The sequence below is a fragment of the Otolemur garnettii genome, unplaced genomic scaffold (assembly GCF_000181295.1).
Source record: "Otolemur garnettii isolate 467f Iridium unplaced genomic scaffold, OtoGar3 scaffold00003, whole genome shotgun sequence".
NCBI lineage: Eukaryota > Metazoa > Chordata > Mammalia > Primates > Galagidae > Otolemur > Otolemur garnettii.
Window position 1 is genome coordinate 31,574,959 of NW_003852398.1, and position 21,792 is coordinate 31,596,750.

The 21,792-nt window shown below is 41.0% G+C and overlaps 1 protein-coding gene across 1 annotated transcript in view; it reads right to left on the reverse strand.

The window, feature by feature from the left end:
* Nucleotides 1-8,783: 8,783 nt before the first annotated feature.
* Nucleotides 8,784-21,792, reverse strand: part of KCTD16 (potassium channel tetramerization domain containing 16) — a 295,719-nt gene continuing 282,710 nt past the window's right edge. The window contains exon 3 of the mRNA XM_003782083.2: nt 8,784-9,407. Coding sequence (XP_003782131.1) covers nt 8,953-9,407 — 455 coding nt within the window. The 3' untranslated portion in view covers nt 8,784-8,952. The remainder of the gene's footprint in view (nt 9,408-21,792) is intronic.

The window sequence follows — 21,792 nt, forward strand, 5'->3', positions numbered from 1 at the left end:
AGATATACACCCTCCTCACATACACACAACACACAGATATACACCCTCCTCACATACACACAACACACAGATATACACCCTCCTCACATACACACTCACTGTTTCAGTGCAATTTCTTTTCTGTAGTTGCCTCTCTCTCTCTCTCTTTTTCCAACTTAGAACAATAATGATGAGATGCTGAGGACAGCCTATCACCTTTTGATTCCTAATTTGTCTTGAATGAAAAACTGAAATGATTTTAAAAGCCAAAAGGTGAAAATACCATACCCACAGATACAAGCACATGTAAACATGCTCATACACCTATGTCACTTCTATAACTTATCCTGGTCACCTGCACACAGCACAGCAAGCACTTGCAGGGGTCATCCTGCCATGGAAGGACCTGATCGCTTTGAGTTTCAGAGCATAGCAGAACTCCCCAGATTCTCTACAACATCACTGTTCCTTGAAAGTACTTGTAGCATTAAGTACAAACTGCCCCCCACACCCGCTTTTCCCTTATCTCCAACGGAGATGCATGTCCAGTGGCATTACATTTGCAATTTAGAATAACTAACAACTTTTAGGAATCATGTCAGGCTGGTACCATCCTGGTTACCCTTTGTTTAGAATAGAAGAGATGACAAATAGGCAAAGTCCAGGGAACAGAGAGAAGGGATTGTATGATGAGATGGTTAAGCCATCAGCCTTTGGAGTCCAATAAACTCAGATAAAAATATGGCTCTGTCACCGTTGAACTACTTTATCTTTCTGAGCCTCATTAACCTTATCTGCAAAAAGAGGACAGTGGCAGGGCCTACTTCATTGGGTTATTATAGGATTAAATGAGATAAGGCATGTGAAGTACTTAGCGGAATTTTGGGCACATAATAAATCCTATATAGATATATATATATATATATTTTTTTTTTTTTTTTTTTTCCTTAGAGACATAGTCTCACTTTGTTGTCCTTGGTAGAGTGCCGTGGTGTCACAACTCACAGCAACCTCCAGCTCTTGGGATTAGGTGATTACTTTGCCTCAGCCTCCTGAGTAGCAAGGACTACAGGCCCCCCCCACAATACTTGGCTACTTTTTGTTGCACTTTGGCCGGGGCTGGGTTTGAACCCACTACCCTTGGTATATGGGGCTGGTGCCCTACTACTCACCACCTGTAAATCCTTAATATACATTTTTAATAACTTAATATTTAAACCATAATTCTAGTGTACTGATCAGAACTACATACAGACATAATGTTAGTTTAGGGTTTGGATGATCTTAATTCAAGTCCTTTATCCAAAATTTGATTCCCTAGAGCAGTGGTTCTCAACCTTCCTAATGCCACGGCCCTTTAATACAGTTCCTGTGGGTCAGGACCCACAGGTTGAGATCCGGTGCCCTAGACGTTATGATGCTCATTACAGTGCCCCATACGTGGTATGTACTCAGTAAATATTTGCTAAACACACGCACGAACAAATGAATGACTGACTGAAACTTTCTGAGTCCTTAGGTTCCCTTGTATAAAATGGGGTCAGAATGATTTGATTTTTGTTCCATCATGGGGATGTTTGTATGAAAAATTATAAGAAAAAATGTAATTATTTAAGACACAAATGTGCTTTGTGTCCTAACAAAGTCAGTACATATAAACTAAATAATAAGGCTTCACAGCCAGGGCTTGTCCTTAGACTTGTCACATCTTTACAAACAAGGGTGTGGAATCTGGAAAACATATTTTCCATGATCTAAGTGTTATCTTTAGTGAGGGAGAATTCAACCCAAGGAAACCAAGTCCATGATGAGAGGTAAACACCATGAAATCACTGGCCTGCTCTCAACACTTTCTCTCCGCTCTTTTGAGAGCACCTTGTCATTTGCTGTTGATCAGCTTGGAAAACATCTTTAACAGGGTCATGTGGACTAGACAGGGTCCCAAAGTACTTCATAAAAAACACATTTAACTGATACAAGGTTGACAACTTCACTTGAGGCAGAAAGACTGAAGTAGAAGACAGACGCCAAAACCACTGGCCTGCCTCATCACTCCTGGAGCCCTGGAAAAAGTTCCATCTCTCTATAAATCTAACCTTTCACATCTATATAAAGAGACAACTGTATCTAGCTTCAAATAAATCCTATAACCATTTAAACTGGTACTAATTTTTATTGTTCTATTGTATCCTCTTGACCTAGAAGTCTTTTTGTACATGGTACAGAAATAATGCCTTGGAAATTTACCCAACCTCTAATTTAGAGTTTCTTAGCTTAAGCACAATTGACACTTGGAATGGATAATGTTCTATGGAGGGGGATTGTAGGACCGTTAGCAGCATCTCCAGCCCCTACCCATTAAGTGTCAGTAGCTCAAGTCATGACACTCAAAGGCACTGTCAAAAGACTCTTGAAGTGCAAAATCATCCCTGGTTAAGGACCACTGTCCTAAATGCACATAACTCACACATCAGACAAGAGAGTGTCTTGAAATTCTTTCTGTCTCTCATGTAAAGGGATAAAGCACTGACTACTGGCTGCAGCTGAAAAAGACTGCTGATAAGTAATGGGAATCCAACATCTATTTTAGCTTTCAAAAAATAAATTCCTTTTCTTTCCTCCTTTTGTTTTTTTAGAAAGATGCCACTCTTGGCTATATGAATGAACGTGGGCTTTTGTCTGGAAATCTGTACAGTGTGGGTTTCACATCAGGAGACCAGCTTTCCCACAGGTAAGATGAACTGTTGTATTAGCTAAAGAGGGGTCCAACTTCGGAACCAAAGACTTTTCCCATGCACTCAGATAGCACCCCCTGGACCCAAGCACTGATCCAACATTAACCTAGAAATGGCTCATGGCCTGTGGACACACACACAAGACATTTGAAAGCAACTTTCCTCCCCTGCTTTCTGGAACATCAGTTCTGCTTCCATTTGTGATGGATAGAACCAAGGTCAGCAGAGAGAGAACCTGAAGCTATGTTAATTTTTATGGTGCAGGTAAATGAGCTAAAGTTCAATTCTAAGAATAAACTGCTAAGAGGGAAGGGGTCCCCAGGGAAAGGAGACAATGAACACTCTGGCTGGCTTGTGGGGGCCTCCAAAGGGGCTGTTAATAGAAGGCCACCTCACCCTTCTCCCGGACCAGCCTTTGATAGTTGCTGGCCCAGGGGACACTTTTTTTGAAGGTAAATTCCCTAAATAAAACCAAGAGACCATCTAGGAACTTAAAATTCTTTGCCCAATTAACAACAATATTTGTTCACAAATAGGAGGAACAGATTTTAAAGGTTAGGATGTTATGGCAGAAAATAGATCTCACTTGGGAAGTAAGCAAAAGAGGACAACAAACCAAATCCAATTTAACTTAAAAAAAAAAAAAGATTGACCAAATAATCTTAATTAGCTGCTCAAACTCATCAGTTTCATTAACCAGTCTTCACTTTTCTTTGGCACTAATTGCTACTTAAATATTCACTCGTAGTCGTGACTAGCGTGTCTTGAAGCCATTCCATCTCTATTTCCTGTAGTGTATGGAAATTTGGCATTTACCTAGGTATTCTGTTGTATGGATAGGGTCAACAAGGCTATGGAAACCCTCCAGTTTTTCTTTTCTGTTTGAATAATCGTAGTCTATCTCCTTCCTAGTCAGAGTAAGTGGAAAATTATAGAACTTTTGTTTCTCCTTTAGAGGGAATATGACCATGTTTATCATTCTTGTTTCCTTTTGCACTTATTCTAATATGTGGGTTTTGCTGCAAGCTTTCTGTTGATATTAGGGTTCTGGATTTTTAATTATATGAGAATTTAAAAGTCCTGATTCATTGAAATTGGAGAAACTTAGCCATTCAATGGCTTGGGTTTTTATGGAAGAAATATAGCTAAATCACCAATCATTCCATATTAACTTTGGTGATGTTGTATGTGCAGTTAATAGAACTACCTTTGGGGCCATCTAGTTCATTAAATTATCAATTACTCTCAAGTTCCTCTGACTTGTAAATGCCAAGAAATGAACAACTTTCTTTGGGAAATGTCCTTATTTTTATTCCTTGTTGGGTATCATTAGGCTACAACTCACTGCGAGATGTGTGCCCATCAATCCAGAAAGCTACAATGATGTAGGCTTTCATTCTGGCAACACACACACACACACACACACACACACGCATACACCATGGGGGAGAGGTTATAATTGGCAGACAGATGAAATGGCAAATGAATAAGTGAATCCTGGAAATACATATACTCTGCCCTACTCCTAGGATATCTTTTGGGCCTTTTCTCTTAAGATAATGAATAATGTATGCTTTTGCTTGTTTGTAGTGGGGAGAAAGTGAGAGGAAATAAGAGAGAAAGGAAGAGAAGGAAATGTTGACTCATGCTCCCTAAACAGAAGAGTTTTTCAAAGTAAGGTCCATAGATAATCCTCATCAAAATCATTAAGGATGCTAGCTCAAAATGCAAATTTCCTGGCCCTGCTTCAAGTTTCTGAATCAGACTCTTCAAAGTTTGGGTGAAGGAATCTGCATTTTTACCAGCACCAGTGCTCTAAAGCATCTGTGTGCATACTGAGAATTAAGATACATTGCTGAAAAGTTTGCAGTGGAGATCACTGGGAAAGAATTTCCATTCCAGTGTACACAACAGGATGAGAAAAACAGACATTTCACACAAATCAGCTCTGTGTTTGCATCACAGGTCTGTGATTATTAAAGTTTAAGACTATTTTCAGCAGGGGTGGAGAGCAATGACCATTCCGTCTACAACCAGAAGGATGAAGGCAATATAAATCAAACCTAGTCCAGCAGGTTTCACTACGTCTAATTTCTCTACAAATATTAATCATTCTACAGTCTTGTGCAAATGACATCTAACTCCATTGTAACTCTGTGTTCCCTTTCTAGCGTGTTATTTTGACAATACAAAAGAAAATAAATAAATTGAAACAGTGGGCCATCAAGATTGCAAGACACCAACAATACGAAGACATTAGGCAGAGAAATGGCCCATGCTAAACCTATAACCCAGCATGCAAATTGGCAACAGCATTTATCTGCCACAGACTCACCAGGGGGAAAAAATAAACTCCCTTCATTTTTCCTTTGAAAATTGCTATGTCAAGTGGAGGCGACAAAGAATTCCTTCTACAAGTTCATGGAACGAGTCTTATTAATTCTAGTAAGGATCATCTAGAAGACCAAGGTTAGTCACATTCCACAGTATGTTATCTAGTGGAAGAAAACACCAGCATTCAATTGTTCAAATCTATACTATAGTAAACAGAAAGCTGGAAAGTTGAAATTATAGCAATGGAAAATGTATGAGAGTCAAAGTTTGACTTCTGCTCTGGGAACTAGTGTCAGCTAATTTTGCAAAACACAATATATGCCTTTTCCGTTACTCACTGCAGCATGGTCTGCGTAGCACAAAGTATACTCTGAGAAGAATCTGAAGCTCAGCAATGCTGCAAAAGTAATCCAGAAGCACAAGCAGGGGTAGTGAAGACAACCCAGAATCAGCAGCAAACTTGTGCCTATAGAAATAGGTGTCTCTGAATTACACAGGTCTAGTTAAAAAATTCCATGCCCCCTTTAATCAACGTGTTTCCCTAGGGGGGGTTGCCTGAAATAGCTTGAGGAATAAAGAGCAAAGGAAATGCTTCTGCTTTGTGCATTATCTCCCCTTTTCATTTTAATTCACTCTGCATGCCTTTCCAGTAAGGTAACTGTGCTATAATTACAAAGGATGACATCACTGCATATTTGGGAAGCGACTTTGCTTTGTTGTTTTTATGGCCATTTCTCAGTGCAATTTTTCTTAGCAGGGGGAAAAGCATACTTCACTGATCTAGAAGTTTTATGTTTGGGTCTTCCTCTTTTTCTGCAGAACATAGATCACTCCCCCTTTTTTGATAGAAGGCAGGGAGTCCTTATGTTTCTGACCTTAAGAGATCCACACACCCTTAGGGAATGATCTCCCTGACCCCCTGGGTTTTAGCATTGCATGATTTCTCAGGCAGAAATCTAGGTTGGGAATCTATACATGATCCCCATTCATTTGACCCTTCTGATGCTATTAGTTTCTTTGTATCAGCAATTTATGGCCCTTGTCATAACCAATGCTCAAGAAGTAAACCACATATATTGTTCTGTTCAGAACTTAAAACTGTGTTAACTGCAGGGAAAGTGGACAGATTCACAGTGAACTGCCAGAGCTACTAGAGCATCTAATCCTACAACTCACTTACCCAGAACTCAGTTCCAACTTTGCAGAGTACCTAGACCTCACCTGATAACTCTGCTAAAACTAGGACAGAAGACGTTCATGTCTTTGATGCCTCTGTAGGGCTGAACAGGTGTTTACTGAACAGGTGTTTATTCATCTCTACACCAACACAAATGAACGCCATGTTGCTGTCTTAGAGATGTGGACTTTTTACCATCCAGTGGGCGCCAATCTAGATAGAGCTAGCCCAGAATAAAAATTGTGGTGTTGTTGTAGTTGTTGCTTTAAATAGATTTGCTACTTCTCATTTTTCTCACTGGGCATATGAAGAATACCTGAGTAGAAAAATTTCATGACAGGTCAGATGCTGGAGAAATAGTATGATGAACACTTTTAAATTTTTTTTGCAGTGTTTAATTTCCTGTTTACAGTATGTAGCAGGAGTATTGTATTGACTGCCAACTCAATTATCTGGTTCTTACTAGGATGTCTCTGTGTCTTGATGCCATTTCAGTCGGGTCTGAAATTTAAGGAAGCTGAAACTTTGGCCATTTTACTTGGACCCCAAACTCTTTCATGGAAATTTCAGTGGGACCACAATAATCACTTGACCAAAGTGAGTTTGAAGATAGTTTCCCAAAATTCAACTTCTTCTTGACCCATTAAGCTCTGTAATTCTTTGCAAGATGTCCTGTTATTGAGGTGATGGCGTTATGATATACTATCAGAAAACATTGAAAAGAATGAAGACATATTGGTAGGCTTTACAAACAAAGCTATGTTTTCGTTAAGATTAAATATCCACTAATATATTAATACATAAAATAACACTACTTAAATATGTGAATTGTAATTCTCTTAACTGAACTCCCAAAAGAAACTTTCTTTTTCACTTATGTAAAAGTTTGAACTTCATTCAAACCATTAGAGCAAGAAAACAGGCTGAATCTGTCATCCAAGAATGAAGAAAAGAATTCTAAAAATTCAGAAAGATACTCATATACTAATAGGCAATAATAACAGGTATCAAGTTACAACCTCTTACATGATAAATGTACATCAATAAACAATTTCAAAAAGAAGACATCAGTCTTTACTTTTTCCTCCTACAGACATCATCCAGTTGCCTTTATTACCTGTGATACACAAACACGCACACACGCATACACACACAATAAAAAAATTAGGACTGCTTGGCACACAGTTAATAAGTGACAAATTCTTTTTCCAGTTACCACTGAAATGTATGAGGAATGCTGAAAATAAAAACTGGTCTTTTAACCTTCGTGTAGCACAAATCTATGAAAGAGCTATTGGTACATAAATAGAATACAGAGTCACATGGATGGATGACTATTAACAGGTTTTGTTTTTTTGTTTTTTTGTTTTTTTTGGCTGTGTCTATACAGGTCAAGTATGTAATATTTAATCAAAAGAGAGTGTAGAAAGCCAAAACCTTAACTTTGGAGTGCCAGTTACCTAGTTGAGTTGTTAGAGACATCCTAAAAATGACATAGCTAAATCCTAGTATGGACACAGCCAAACCCCAGAATCCCCAAAGCAAACAAAACTGGCTAAAAGCAAGTGACAATGTAGCATTGTTGTTTAAAATTTTTAGGAGAAATTACTAGGAGGTATGTAGAATATAATTTCCTCTAAAACAAAAAAGCCTAGACCCTTTTTTTAAGTCCTGTGTGTTGTTCTTAGTTTCACAACTACACAGGAATACAGAGAATTTAACGTGCATTATGTGCAAAGGCCTCATCAGTAAAACGTGAGCAGTAAGAGCTCTGAAGAAACAGAGAGAAGGAAGAAAATTTAGTTCAGGGTAGAGAAGGCTGAGTGTAGGGTCACTCAGTGGTCATTTTTATGAATATGGACGTCAGTGTTTCTTTAATACACAGAATATTTGACTAGCGCTAAATGCAGAGAAAGAACAAAACAGTAAAATGGAGCCTGAGGGTGTTCACTTTAAAGTAAGGAAGACAATTTGTTATCGGAGAGGGTTATTCAATGTTAGAAAGTGTTGCAGAGAGGCTGGGAAATCCTCCCAGAAGAGTTGTAAGGGGCAGAGGCCCATCTGTTGGAAGTGCTCTAAGAGGGTGCTGCTGGGAGCAGGTGCACAGCCCTTGGGATGTCCGGGCCCTGGTGTCATGTGCGCGGTTGTGTATATACACACTCAGTTGTGCTTGTGTTGCACAGATACTCATGCATACAGAACCGATATAAACTGGCACATACAGATTTGAATGAAAAGTCATATAAACCTGCCATTCCCCCCACTTACCCCATTAACAAAAGGAAAAAGCAGAACTAAAAAATTCCAAACACATGCCATTAGGCCAGATCGCTTTCCACCACATCCTCTTTCAACAGGAGGGAGGTAGAAAATGAGAGAAAAAACCCAGTTTGGGATAAATGACTCCCATGGCCTCTCAGCTACCCCTGTGTAGCTGGCTCCCATTAGCTATATAAGATACTTAGCACACGGGACCAAGTCAACAAATAAACAAACAACAACAAAGAAAGAATTTCTTGTACTTCCACATCTAGAAAGCAATCTACCCTGTGGACTGACATGTTAAGGTGAGCTAGGTAAAGTAGGCAGTAGTGTCTCCACGGACTATTGTGTTCTAACAAATGTGTTGTCATGAGTTGTGATTCTTCCTTTGAAATACGATTTCTTTTAGGAGGTTTATTTCGAAATTGTGACTCTTTTTTCTCTCCCTGCCCCCCGCCCCCTCCCCTATAGATGATACTTCCGTAAAAGTTCAGATTGCCAAGGATGTTTTCTCTCAGGGAATCGATCTGGGATTTTGATCTTTAGGAAATCCTGGATGCATTTCTCCAGCTCTTCCTCAATCGAGAGCTTTTCCTTCACGGCTTTTTTTTTGCTGCTCATGTTTGACTCCCTGGAGCCCGAGGTCAGAGTCCGGAGCAGATCGCTCTTCCGCCGCATCTCCGACTGCTGGATCAGCTGGACCGGGCCCTTCTTGATGGGACGGTCCAGAGTCTGGATGTTGGTCTGACGCGTCACAGGCCCACAGATGACCGTCTCCTGGGGAGAGCTGGCCTCGGACTGGCTGTCGCAGCTGGAGGTGGAGAGGTCATTGCAAGATGTGCCGCTCTCCCCTTCTTTGTCACCCTTGCCATTCTTGCAGCAGCAGTCACAGTGCGAGGATGACCACCTGGAAGGCTCACCTGCAGAGGAAGCACAGGACCCCAGGGGTTAATGGCAGGCTGCTCAGTGTGAAGGAGCAAGCAGCATCGCACTTGAACACACACAGACAAGCATCACAGAATACAGAAGAAGTGGGTGGCACACAGAGTGGGCTGCAAAATGGGTGCCCCAGAGCCAAGTCCATGGAAGGGAAGAAATTAGTGCTGGTACCCTGTATAAGAATAAACAAAGTATAATGCTTAAGCCCATAGGCATGGGACTCAGGCATACTCAGCTACACCACTTCTGAAACTTGTTACCTTGGCCAATTCCTTAAATTTTCAAAACTTCACTTGACTCCTCTATGGAATGAGGATCATTTCCTCCTACCTAAGGTTATAGGGAGGATTTAGATGAGACAACTAAAATTCTCAATGCAGTAAGTGACACCCAGTAAGCACTCAATAACTGCTAGCCAATTTTCCATGGCTGATGTTAAACCTTCATCCGAAGCTCTAAGTGCTAGTAGCTAAGTACTGTGGGAGAAGGAGCCAAGTACTATGGGAGAAGGGTGTGGGAGAGCCAGTAAAGGAGGCGGGGCTGCCACTGTGTGTGCCCCATCACAGGTCTGTTTAACTATCATCTCGATTGTCTGCATCATTAGTCTACAAACTCCCAGCACTCTGGGATGCTGAGACAGGTGAATCTCTTGAGCTCATGAGTTCAAGACCAGCCTGAGCAAAAGTGAGACTCTGTCTCTACTAAAACTAGAAAAACTGAGGCAAGAGGATCTCTTGAGCCCAAGTTGGAGGTTGCTGTGGGCTGTGATGCTATGGCACTCTACCCAGGGTGACAGCTTGAGACTCTTTCTCAAAAATAATAATAATAATAATTCTATAAACTCACTTGTTCCACTTTCAATTTCCATACAATTAAACCAAAACTCCTCCAGGGTTTAATAAACTTGCCACCCTTTGTATAATTGGTAAGTGATGGAGAAGGGATTTGAATACAGACCTCCTGAATGCCATAACCATGTTAATTAACCATTTTATAGAATTTCCTTGTCAGTAAAATCCCTGCTTCTACTTCAAAATAACATTCAAACTTTAACTTCCCTCTGAATTTCTCATTCACCTCCCCTCCGAAGTACTTGCTTTTTTCTTGCTCTGACTTATGCTTGTATTTTGTAATTACCTCTATTATGCACATATCACATAATATTATAATTTGTTTTTACTTTATGTACTTCATCTACTAGACGCTGAGGTCCTTCATGTAGGCAACATCCATTGTCATAATACAGCAAACAGTCCAGGGAACAAGGTAGAAATTCAACCAAAGACTATATCCTAAAAGTACATGGGTCCAGCCACACCTGAAGCTCCTTTTGTCTGTGGGCCTTCCAGTTATGTGATGCGCTGAATTCTCTTTTATTTTTAAGCTAGTGTGACTCCCTCTCCCCCATCCCCCTAAGTCTTGTCTCATAATAACTAAATTCAGCAATTGAGAGACGGAGCAATTTTTCAGGTCCACCAGTAGTGGCTCCATGAACCAGGAAAATCCCCAATCGTGGCACAATTTTCTAAACATAAGTCACTGTATCCAATCTTCCACCCTCTGAATAGCCACAGAAGCTTAACACTATTTACTGATTACATGTTATGTGCTGGGTACTTCACACAGTTCTTTGCACTTAAGCCATAAAAGATAAAGGGAAACAAATTCCTTTTATGATACTGATATTAAGGATAAAAATAATGTAGCATCTATACCTGTTTTAAGGAAGATTCAGTTTTAATTTATACCATATCTTATTCTTACAAATAAAATACTGCCACTTTTAATGTGGTCAAAATAAAGGAAATTAGAATGGAAACTATTAGGAAAGTTATGTCCTGTATTCTTGTATAATATTTGTCCTTTTCATAGTAAATGATTTAACATTAATAGCAACTTCTCTTAATTTTCTTTTCCAGAGTAAAAACAAACAAACAAACAAACAAAAAAACTGAAAATCCCAACTCCAGAAGTATCTCTAAGCCAATTTTTGAAATGTGACTGACTAATCATTTTATTTATATAGCCACTAAATTAAATGCAACAATCCAATTAGCCAGAAGGAATCATAATAGCAGTAATGTTCTAGTTATCTCAGGCTATGACAAATGAATATCTTCCATGCAACAGAGAAACTGCTCCATATGTACCAGCTGGTGACCGAGTCTATCAGCAATAGAAAGTGGCTTCTGTTTTCCTGCATGGGTTTCGAGGGGATCGTTTTTCACCTTCAATAGGCAGAATCATCTTCTACCTCCTGAAACGTGGCAATCCCTGCACTCATTTGACTCAACTGAGAAATGGTTCCAGTGCATTGGGCTGGAGAAAAGTAATCACATCAAACCAGAGCTAATCGAGTTTGATCTTCTTTTGCATAAGTTCAGCAATTGAAGGTCTCCAACACAAAGAAATGATAAATATTCGAGATAATGGATCTGCTAATTGCCCTGATCCAGTCACTGAACATTACATGTATCAAGATATCAGTGTGTCCCCCTTCAATCTCTGAATTTGTGCAATTATCATCTATCAATTAAAAATGTAATTAAATTTTAAACAAATTAAATTTCATTCATATAAAATGGAAGAAGAAAAGGAGAGACAGAAAAGAGAAGAAACACACAATGGGATAGACCTGCCTATGACTTTCAAGCCAGATGTCAAACTATTACGGCTGTAAACCCCAGTGAACCGGCAGAAAAGCAAGCCCATGTCTTTGTGATCAAGAGTTACCTTCCCCACAGTAAAGTACTACATTTTGCAATGGCTAATGCATACTTTTTTGCCCAATTTTATTGAGGGAAAACTAAGGATGTACATTATACATGAGTAGTGCAGCTTAAAAGCAGGGAAGTCCAGTGAGCCTCCCAGGGCCACTGAATCCTCCCACCTGGGCCTGCCAGGCATACAGGTGCCCACTTGGGAGGATCCAGGGCCCCTATCCCTAGAGTAGGCTGGAGCACCACAATCAGAGGTAGTGGCAGGGCTGTAAAGGCAGTCAGTGGCCATGCAGGATAAGGGTCAAGGCCCAAGGCCTCAGACTCAGCTGTGTGGAGTGGATCAGCAGCCCTCACAGGCCCCAGGGACCCACCTGGCTGCCTGTAGGCCTATCCACCAGCCACATACGTGGCCATCTTGGCCACAGACGCCAAGGTGAGGAGGAAGGACAGGCTTCCAAAAGAGAGGGAAGGAGCAGCCTTCACGACGCAGGTGGCTGCGGGAGGGCAGTGCTGTCTGCAGATTTACCAGGGGAGCGTTAGTCCTCCCCAGATGTGTCTCTCCTGGGTTACAGCTGGCCACTTTCTCAAGGGTCATTTTCCTGAAAGTTTGGGCTGAAAATATGGGTGCATATTATATGCAGGAGAACATTACACTTGGCAAAATATGGAAATTCCACTCAATGGACTTCAGAAGGAAACACGATCCTCCTCCAGAAGCCATCATGCCCTCCTATGAGGGATGAGCTCCATGTATTCATGTGGAAAACTGCGTGACCCCTCCCTGCGTGCCCCACCAGGAACCTAGCCGCTGACGTGCTACGCCCTCCCCCCAACTGCTGAGATGATCACGTATTTCAGCGTCGGCTGGGATCCTCCAGCTGCCATACAAATAGAAGTATTACTTTCTACTTATTCTAGGCACTATCACTATTAAAGGAAATTGAACAACTTAATTTAAGTGTAACCTTTCATACTACCACGTTTTACAATTTTATGAGAATAGTTCACTATTTGGGGAAGATAATTCACAAGACAGCTTCTGGAATGTACATGTCATATTGAAATCAAAGAAAAAGATGAGGCTTTTACAGTCCATCCAGAGTGCTGTATGAAGAGTTATCGTGAAAGATGAAAAATAATCAAACATGGAAAGACACCATCCATTTTTGCTTTTTTGGAAGCTCTGTCTGCTGGACGACCTCTTCCCGACAACTTAACCACAACCAAAGAGGTTTTAAATCAGGATACAGAAGTGACACATGTAAGCTCCTTTCCACTTCGATGTCCCCACAAATACTGAAAAGTGTGGAAATACCTATGAAAGGTCAGTTTCATATCTCTAAGTATTCTAGAACCCTCCAATTACAGCAAATAACGATCTCCTAAACGCTTTGAAACCTCAAATTGCAACATGTTTTTGCTTCTGGTTTGCTGAGGTTTCAATAATGGCGGAAATAATTCTCTCAATTTAGGGAGAAAAAAAGTTCTAATTGATCAGCCAGATGTGGAAAGAAAACAATCTCATTCCATGAAAAGGCAGATTTATTGATATTAAAGAAAAAAAAAAACAGAAAATCTATTTCCCTTGGGGGGTGTGTGGAGGAATTATTAACCAGTTGCTGGTGAAATAACTAATAACTCTACCCTATTTTTCAGTAAGTTATTGCTGAATTTATTGACTATTACAGCATTTTAGGTACCTGGCACATAATAGAAGTTTGAAAAATGTTTGATGAAGAAATGCATGAGCTGAATAAGTATGCTGAAATTGTAGAAAGTGGATAACATGGCAGAGCAGACGTCAGGTCCCACATTTCATCAGCTGTGGGACGCTGGATGAATTATCTCACCTCTCTGAGCTTTGGTTTCCTCATCTGAAAAATAAGGCTAGTTAATGGTATTTTCTTCACAAGGCTTTTAAGAAGAGTCAATGAGATAATTAATGAGATAATTAATTCAAATGCTATTTCATGCATTGTGGCACACAATTTCATTCACTCATACATATTTGCTTGACAACAAACCTGGCACTATGCTGCATAAGCAAAACAAATCAGAAGCATGCTATATATGATTGTTATGTTTCCACCAATTGCCGTACACAACTAACTCTTAGGCCTGGCTGGAATATCGTATTAGGGAGGACAGTGATGCTCTAGGCGGATGCATTAGGACAATGTACACCTACTCAGTAACATCTTACCTAGCGTGGGAAGGGCAAGCACAAAGCGCCCACTTTGTGTGGTGCATAGTGTGTGACCAGAGGATGTTTGTGGAAGGAAGGAGGGTAGTGCATGAAATTGAACAAACGGATGAGCCCCTCAGGATAAATATTTGCTTAAAAACACATCAAGGAAACTTAAATCTAGAAATCCAGAAAAGGGAAGAATTTGTATTCTGGATTAAATAAGAAGGGGCTGGAAACTCAGTTGGTCCAGGTCCTGAAAGCTCCAAATCTTCAAGCATTTTGCAACTTGGAAAAACTAAAGACCAATCAAGCAAATTGTATGATTGCATCTGCCCCCCTTCCAGTATATCCCTAATTGTGGTAGTTCTTACTCACAGAGACGCCGCAAAACAGGAAAGACTACAGAATATGTCTCCCCTATGAAAAATTCAAACTGGGCTGAGTGAAACATGACTTAGCAAACTCACAAAGTGCTTATGCATTTTTAAGAGGCAGCTCTGCAATCTACCCACACTTCAAATCCTCCACCTGCTAATGGCTCTGAGCACAATGCACATCATTTACAGCAACAGCTGGGAAGACTGCTTTCCCCTGCCTTTTCTGTCAATGATGTAGGAGCCTGCCAGTCTGGGAGCTAGGTGGCCAGATTTAATTTATCGAGGCTGCTGAAAGACTTTCTTGGTATCCCAGTTGAAAAGTCAATAATGGCCAAATTGATGTTTTTACAATTCTGCTAACCTTGGAAAAGATATTATATGGAGGAGATTGGGAAGAGGCAGGCTATGGGAGCTTCTGAGAGAAATGCATCTTCAAGTTTGACGATCAGAATTTCTTGCTTGTGGTTGACCTTCTTCACTCGTGGACATTTGGCCTTGCAGGGGGCCAGGTGGGGCTTCTCATTAAGAGTGTGCAAGAGCAGACGGTTAAACCATCCGTGCGTCCATCAGAGCCAGTCAGGAGAACAGGCACCCCACCAGTTATCTTAGCAGGGAGAATTTGACATAAGTAACTGCTTAGACAGATATTGGAGGAATGAAAATGCAAAAGGGTAACATGGAAGAGGCAAAGAGCAGGAGGCAGCTACCTAAGTCTGGGAAACAAGAGGATGCAGTTATCAGAAGCTGAAAGCTTAGGAGCAGCGTGCTGGGCGGGAGGGACCCAGATGTCTGAGTAGCCTACTGGTGCTACTGTCTCTGAAAGAGGAAAAAGAAAAAAGAACCAACTGTTGGCTAGATGCTAATAGGAGCCTCGGACAAGCAGGGAGTCCTTCTTCTCCTGTCTCCCAGTCTCCCTTTAGCCCCCTCCTGACAGACTGACATGCCACAGGAAGGCAACAGAGCCAAAGAGAGGACAGGCCGGCAGACCCCAGAGGCGCAGGGTACAGAGGGCTGGGTTTGGGGCCACAGACAGCACCTTACCAGCCAGCACACCGACCCTGGAAGGGTTGCAAGTGAAACCAAAGACACTCCAGCTGCTCCAGCATGTGTGTTTCTGGAGGAATTCGGCAGTGGAAAAATAAAACCAGGACCTCACTTCAGTTCCTGCACTGCTGTCCTCCTTTACGCCTCAGGGTTTTGTTTTCATTTTTCCTAGGCCTGTGCATCCTAATTCCCACCTGCTTAATGCCTTCTCATCCTCAAGAACTTGGCTTCAGTTTCACTTGGCCCAAGTGGTCTTACCTGTCTATCCCTCACCCCAGTTGGAGCTAGTCCTAACCTCCCTCCCGGCGTTTTCACCAGCGCCATGATGTGTATCCTAATCACAGGTGTGTTCCCTGGCTTGTTTCCTGTCCGTTTCCCTCAGTAGAATGTAGGGGATATAGCTGTTTCCTTCTGAATTCTAGTGCACATTCCAGGGCACACACAGGTCGGGGTGTCATGGGGCATAGTAGCAGCTGCTCGGTGCGTGTCTGCATGCTAAGGGAATGGGAGAGGGCACTGACGAGGTACATAGAACATAAATTCAGTTTAAAGTAAGACAGTAAACCTTCCACCTTACTCCCACCCCCAACAAAGGACTGGAAATTCTGACATGCAGAAGTTATTAGAATGGAACCTATTTAGGCGTGTCACAAGGTCGTTAATATGGATGAGACAAAAACACGCTGATAGATCGTGGCAAAATCCACAGACCTATCCAGAATTTGTAAAGGGTGTGTATGTATGTATAAACTGATCATCACTTTTAGTGATTTATTAATACAAAAATCCTTAAAGCATTGCCAACTTTAGTAAAAATTAACTTTCTTAGCCATTCAACTGGCGGTCTCTAGTTGCGTAATTTTTCTATTTGCTATTGGTCAGATATACAGTCCTCCTCCCACCCCCGCTCAGGTGCCTTACCTGTTAGGTTTTAGAGCAATGCAATGTTGGTGTAAAGCAAGAAAACCAGAATTTGGACTCCTGGGTTTACTGCCTTTCTCTTTCAAGTGTCTCCTGATGACACCTTTATTCCATTTCAAAGTCCTTTTTCCTCTTGTTTTGCTCTCTTCCTCATTTTATGTCCTCATCTTAGCCTCAGCTTTTTCCAGCTAAGATCATACTTGATTACTCCTGCTCCAAAGTACTTGTGTGCCACTTTGAGTTCTACAGCTCTCCTGACTCCCGTTCCTACTCTTTATTCTAGCAACTTCCTGTTTGATTTTTCTTGGCCAACTTTTCATAACCTGGAATAAGTCTCCCAAAGCCGACGACTCCTCACAATTAGTGTCTAGGAGTCTTTTGTCTCTCAGCCTGACGTGTACACATAACTGTAGAGTTTGCTTGTCTGCCCTTCTTTTCCTTCCCTATTCCAGGTTGGCCTGAAGGGACGGCCAACTGCAGTACAGGGCCTGGCTGCAGAGGAGGACACGTGGCCCAGGTTTGAACAGAGGACTTGTCACATCCTGACCACAGCGAGTGATACAGGATGGACGTGTGACTCCAACTGGGTGAATCCGAGCCCTCACTGGGGCTGTCTTGCTGCAATACTGAGGTCACATGTGCCCTATGATGTGGGAGTTTGCCAGGCTCAGTGTGTGTGAGGCCAATGAGGATCTTCCATACCACGTAGAGAGGACATTCAGTGACAGAGAAGCCAAGTGAGGCAGTCAAAGCAGAGAAACAGTGGGGAGGCAGAGACCCACATCTAGCAGTATATGAGCCCATCCCTAGGTTCACAATTCTACAAGCCAAGCAATTTTCTTTCTGCTTAATCTAGTGAGAATTAATTTTGTGTTAAAATCAGAGTCTGGAATACCACATCAAATTCATGTAAACACATTTAATATCTGCTTAAGATCTGTTTTTCATCCTCTGAGCACCTATGCGCAGTTGTTGGCCAGTGCTTTAAAGGGCAGGCACTATTACTATCACTAGACTACTCTGTAGATGAGCTCCTTCTTCTCTGGAATGTTAACCCTTTTGCTACATTAGTCCTAACACATTTGACTCACACTCACAAGACATACAGTAAATCTCTTTTGCTCTGTATTGTGTATAGTGATTCCAATATCAGGTAACAGCATTCCCTCAAACCAGAAACAGCAAAATAATAATGATAGACATCACCTACTGAGAACTGAGAACAGCCTATGTACCTATCATTGTGCTGAGCATTTAATGTAATCTAATCTTCACCGTAACCCTATCAGGTGCTATTCTTCCTTTTTTTTTTTTTTTTTTTTTTTTGCAATTTTAGCCAGGACCGGGCTTGAACACTCCACTCCCATTGTATGGGGCTGGCACCCTACTCCTTGAGCCACAGGCGCTGCCCACTGCTATTCTTCTTTTCTTTTCACAGAAGAGGATACTGTACTTGAGACTGGTTAACTACCTCATCCAAAGTATTAAAGTGGACAAGCAGTAAAAATTCAGACCCAGTTTCTTTTTAATACAAAGCTCTCCTTTTCTTGATGGACACGGTACCCAATAATCATGAAAACTGTCTGTGGGAGATATTTAAAAGCATTAATAGCATGAAAGGGTTAAAGTATTGACTTTAAGACATGATTTTCCCCGGGATTCTAGCTTTTTGATAATGTCTAAAAGCAATCAACAAATTGAACAACTTAAAAATCCAAGCTCTTTTAGGTCTTTTGTCTTTATATTTATACATGAAATTTAAGTTCCTTTCCCCTTCCCCGTTGGAAGTAACTAAAAATGGCCCAGTGAAGGATGGTGTCACTGGTACTCTTCCTGAGGTATCAGGCGTTTTATTTCCCTCCACCTTTATTCAGTCCTACCAGGGCTGCCTTGACAGCAATCAGCAGAGTTTCAAGCATGCTCTTAATTAGCTCATGAAAAGGCTTTTTGCTCATTAGTTTAGATATAATATTTGCTAATGCTGCCTGATGAATATTCAGCAACAGACCAGTATGTGATACCTCCTCAGAAGGAGAAAAAAAGCACAACGGTCTACACCTTACTGGCAAACACAAGCCTAAACTTCTATCCTTCCTCCTGGTTACAAAAGTCAAACAAGCCCCTAGCAATTGTTCAAGGGCTAGAGAACCCTGTGAATTTTACAAGAAACATGGATGAAATAGAAAAACTGTCTTAAAACATTTATAAGTCATAAACTGCTTTGGAGGGAATCAAGGTTGACCAGAAAACTTCAAATGCAAGAGAAATGTAGCATCGAGGTAGCCAACCAGGACACGATGCACAGGCTCTTTGTAGGCAGGCCTAGATGACCGCAGCTGTGGTTTGCAGACAGAATCGTAGAGTGCAAGACCCAGAACATACTTCATTTTACAATGAACAACCACAACCTGGAGAGGAAGACAGACAAAACAGTGAGCACCAGAGGCTGGCTCCTGGTCTAGACCCAAATTGGGACCACGCCAGAGGCAGCTGGGAAGATGTGGAGCCACAAGGGCAAGTGGTAGACAAACCAAACCCAGCTGCAGAGGATTTCACATCTCAACAGTCTATCGCAGTGGTTCTCAACCTTCCCAATGCCACAACCCTTTCATACAGTTCTTCATGTTGTCGTGACCCCCAAACATAAAATTATTTGCATTACTACTTCATAACTGTAATTTGGCTATTGTTATGAATGGTAATGTAAATATCTGACATGCAGGATGTATTTAGGTGACCCCTCTGAAAGGGTCGTTCAACCTCCAAAGGGGTTGCGACCCACAGGTTGAGAAACTCTGGTATATGGTCTGAGAAAAGAAGGAGAAAAGTTCTCAGGAAAACACCACTGATGAGTACAATAAATTTAAACACAGGACAGAGTAATTTGGAGAAAGAAGATTCCAGCTATGTGACCACATGTCTAATATCCAGGGAGACAGGGGGTTACGTGATAAAGCTGACCTATATTTATCCAGCACCTAGGCTATGCCAGTTTACTCCTGTCATCTCATTAAATCCTCATAATCAAGGAAGGGAGATAGAAATAGGATCTACAATGTCTAATTCTTAGCCCCTCGGTGCCAGGGAGGCTGTCATTCTATCATAGAGGTTTACTTGTAACCAACATGTAAAAGGCCTTCCTTTAAACTGCATGTGCCCTTAGCTGAAGAATAAACCTCAGACTTCTCAGTGTGAATTAGTTTATCATAATGCTTGGGCTGGACAGTGGAGGAAGCCTGAAAACTCATGTTAGTGAGGCGAGTAAGCAATGCAGGGCAATTGCAGTTATTAAAACAAACAAACAAACAAAAACCCTTGCAGGACTGATGAGCAATGAGAACCAAGAGCATTCACCACATGTCCTATGTGAGACTGGCGGGTGCTTTACAACAATTTAATTTTATTCTAGTAACACTCTAAGTCAGGGGGTTTCCACCTTGGCACTACTGACACCCGGGCTGAGCGATTTCCCACAGGGGCTGTCCTATGCATTGTCAGACAGGCAGCTGCCTCCCTGGCCTCCACCCACTCATGGCCAGTAGAACCTCCCTCAGTCAAGGCAAGGAAAAATGTCTCCAGACACTACCCAAATGTACCCTGCAGGGCAAAAATCACCTCTAGTTGAGAACCATTGATTTAAATAATTCTGCCTTATTGGTGAGGAAACTGAATTTCATAAAATGTTATTAATTTTCCCATAGGTCACAAATCTAGTAAAAGAACAAACCAGGACTTGATTTCTGGTAGATTTTAACTTCAGGACTAATGCCTGTTCCATCACTACATTGTGATGCTCCAGTGAAACGCTGCCTTTCTGACAAGAGCCTATCAGGCAAAGATCCAACCACTCCATTTATAAGTTCTAAAAGAAGTCCAGTGAAAGAAGATGAAGGAAATCAAGTTATCCTTTCAATTTTCATGAAATGGAAAGAACATATCGCTTTCATTTTCACCAGGCTATCTATCTTCAGATGATAATGGAACAGAGAGACTTACAGAATTTAGCAGTTCTGCCAAAACATGTACCTTTGCTAATTAACCAGTTAATTAACTAATTACTTTCTGTTCTCTTAATTGGGATTCCATAATGGGACAAAGGTGAAGCTAACTAAAGATTATGCCTATATTATATTATATAATATAACTATATATATATTTAATATTTATATATATATAACTATATATATTATGCCTATATATATTATAGCTATAGCCTATATTAATATTACGTAACAATAATAATGGGTAAGATTAAATCTAATGCCTACTATATGCTAGGTGTTATTCTGAGCACTTTCCTTGGAGAAGCTCATTGGAGATTTACAACATCCTCATGATTTAGGCACCACTGTCAGTCACATTTTCTCAGAAATGCAAAACAAACGAAGGCATAGAGAGGTTAAACAACTAACACAAAGTCTTTAAGAGAGAGTGCTCTGATGCAGACTCTGGCTGGCTGAATCCACAATATCCTTAGGTCAGCAGGCAGTAAAGACCAGCAGTTCAGGGTTTGGGCTTTGAATGAAAAAACAGGAATGGACCACAGCTCCACTGGCCACTTGCAGTTTCTTAATTGAAAAATGGTGGAAATAATACGTCTCTGGTAGGAGGACGAGAATTGAATGATATAATTTGTCCACAGCATAATCACAGTGCTTAGAAAACAGTCAATGCCCATTGAATGGTAGGCTTTTAAAAGGTAATTGTTTGCTTTTGATATCTAAATTTGTGAGGTTAATATTAATCAGTGTGCGAGCTTCTAAAAGCCAAATTCCATGAAGATAACTATATAGATAATCCTTTATTTCTTCTTCATTTCTTTCAATAGACAGTCGACCTCAAACCCACTTCCGTATTACCGAATGAATATATTTACTCTGTACACTCACCCTGGGCTTTCTACCAAAGGAGTGTTCCATTTGCATACATTGATCATATTTAGCAAATGCCATTGATTCACAAATCCATTAATATAGGGATTCTTCTCCTCTTACAACTGCCTTTCAAGTGGTTTACAGATGCATCCAAGGAGCAATAAAAGCAAAGGCACGCTGCAAACGTAAATTAGCACTAATAACCTCCATATCAGACTGGCCAGAACACAAATGGCATGATC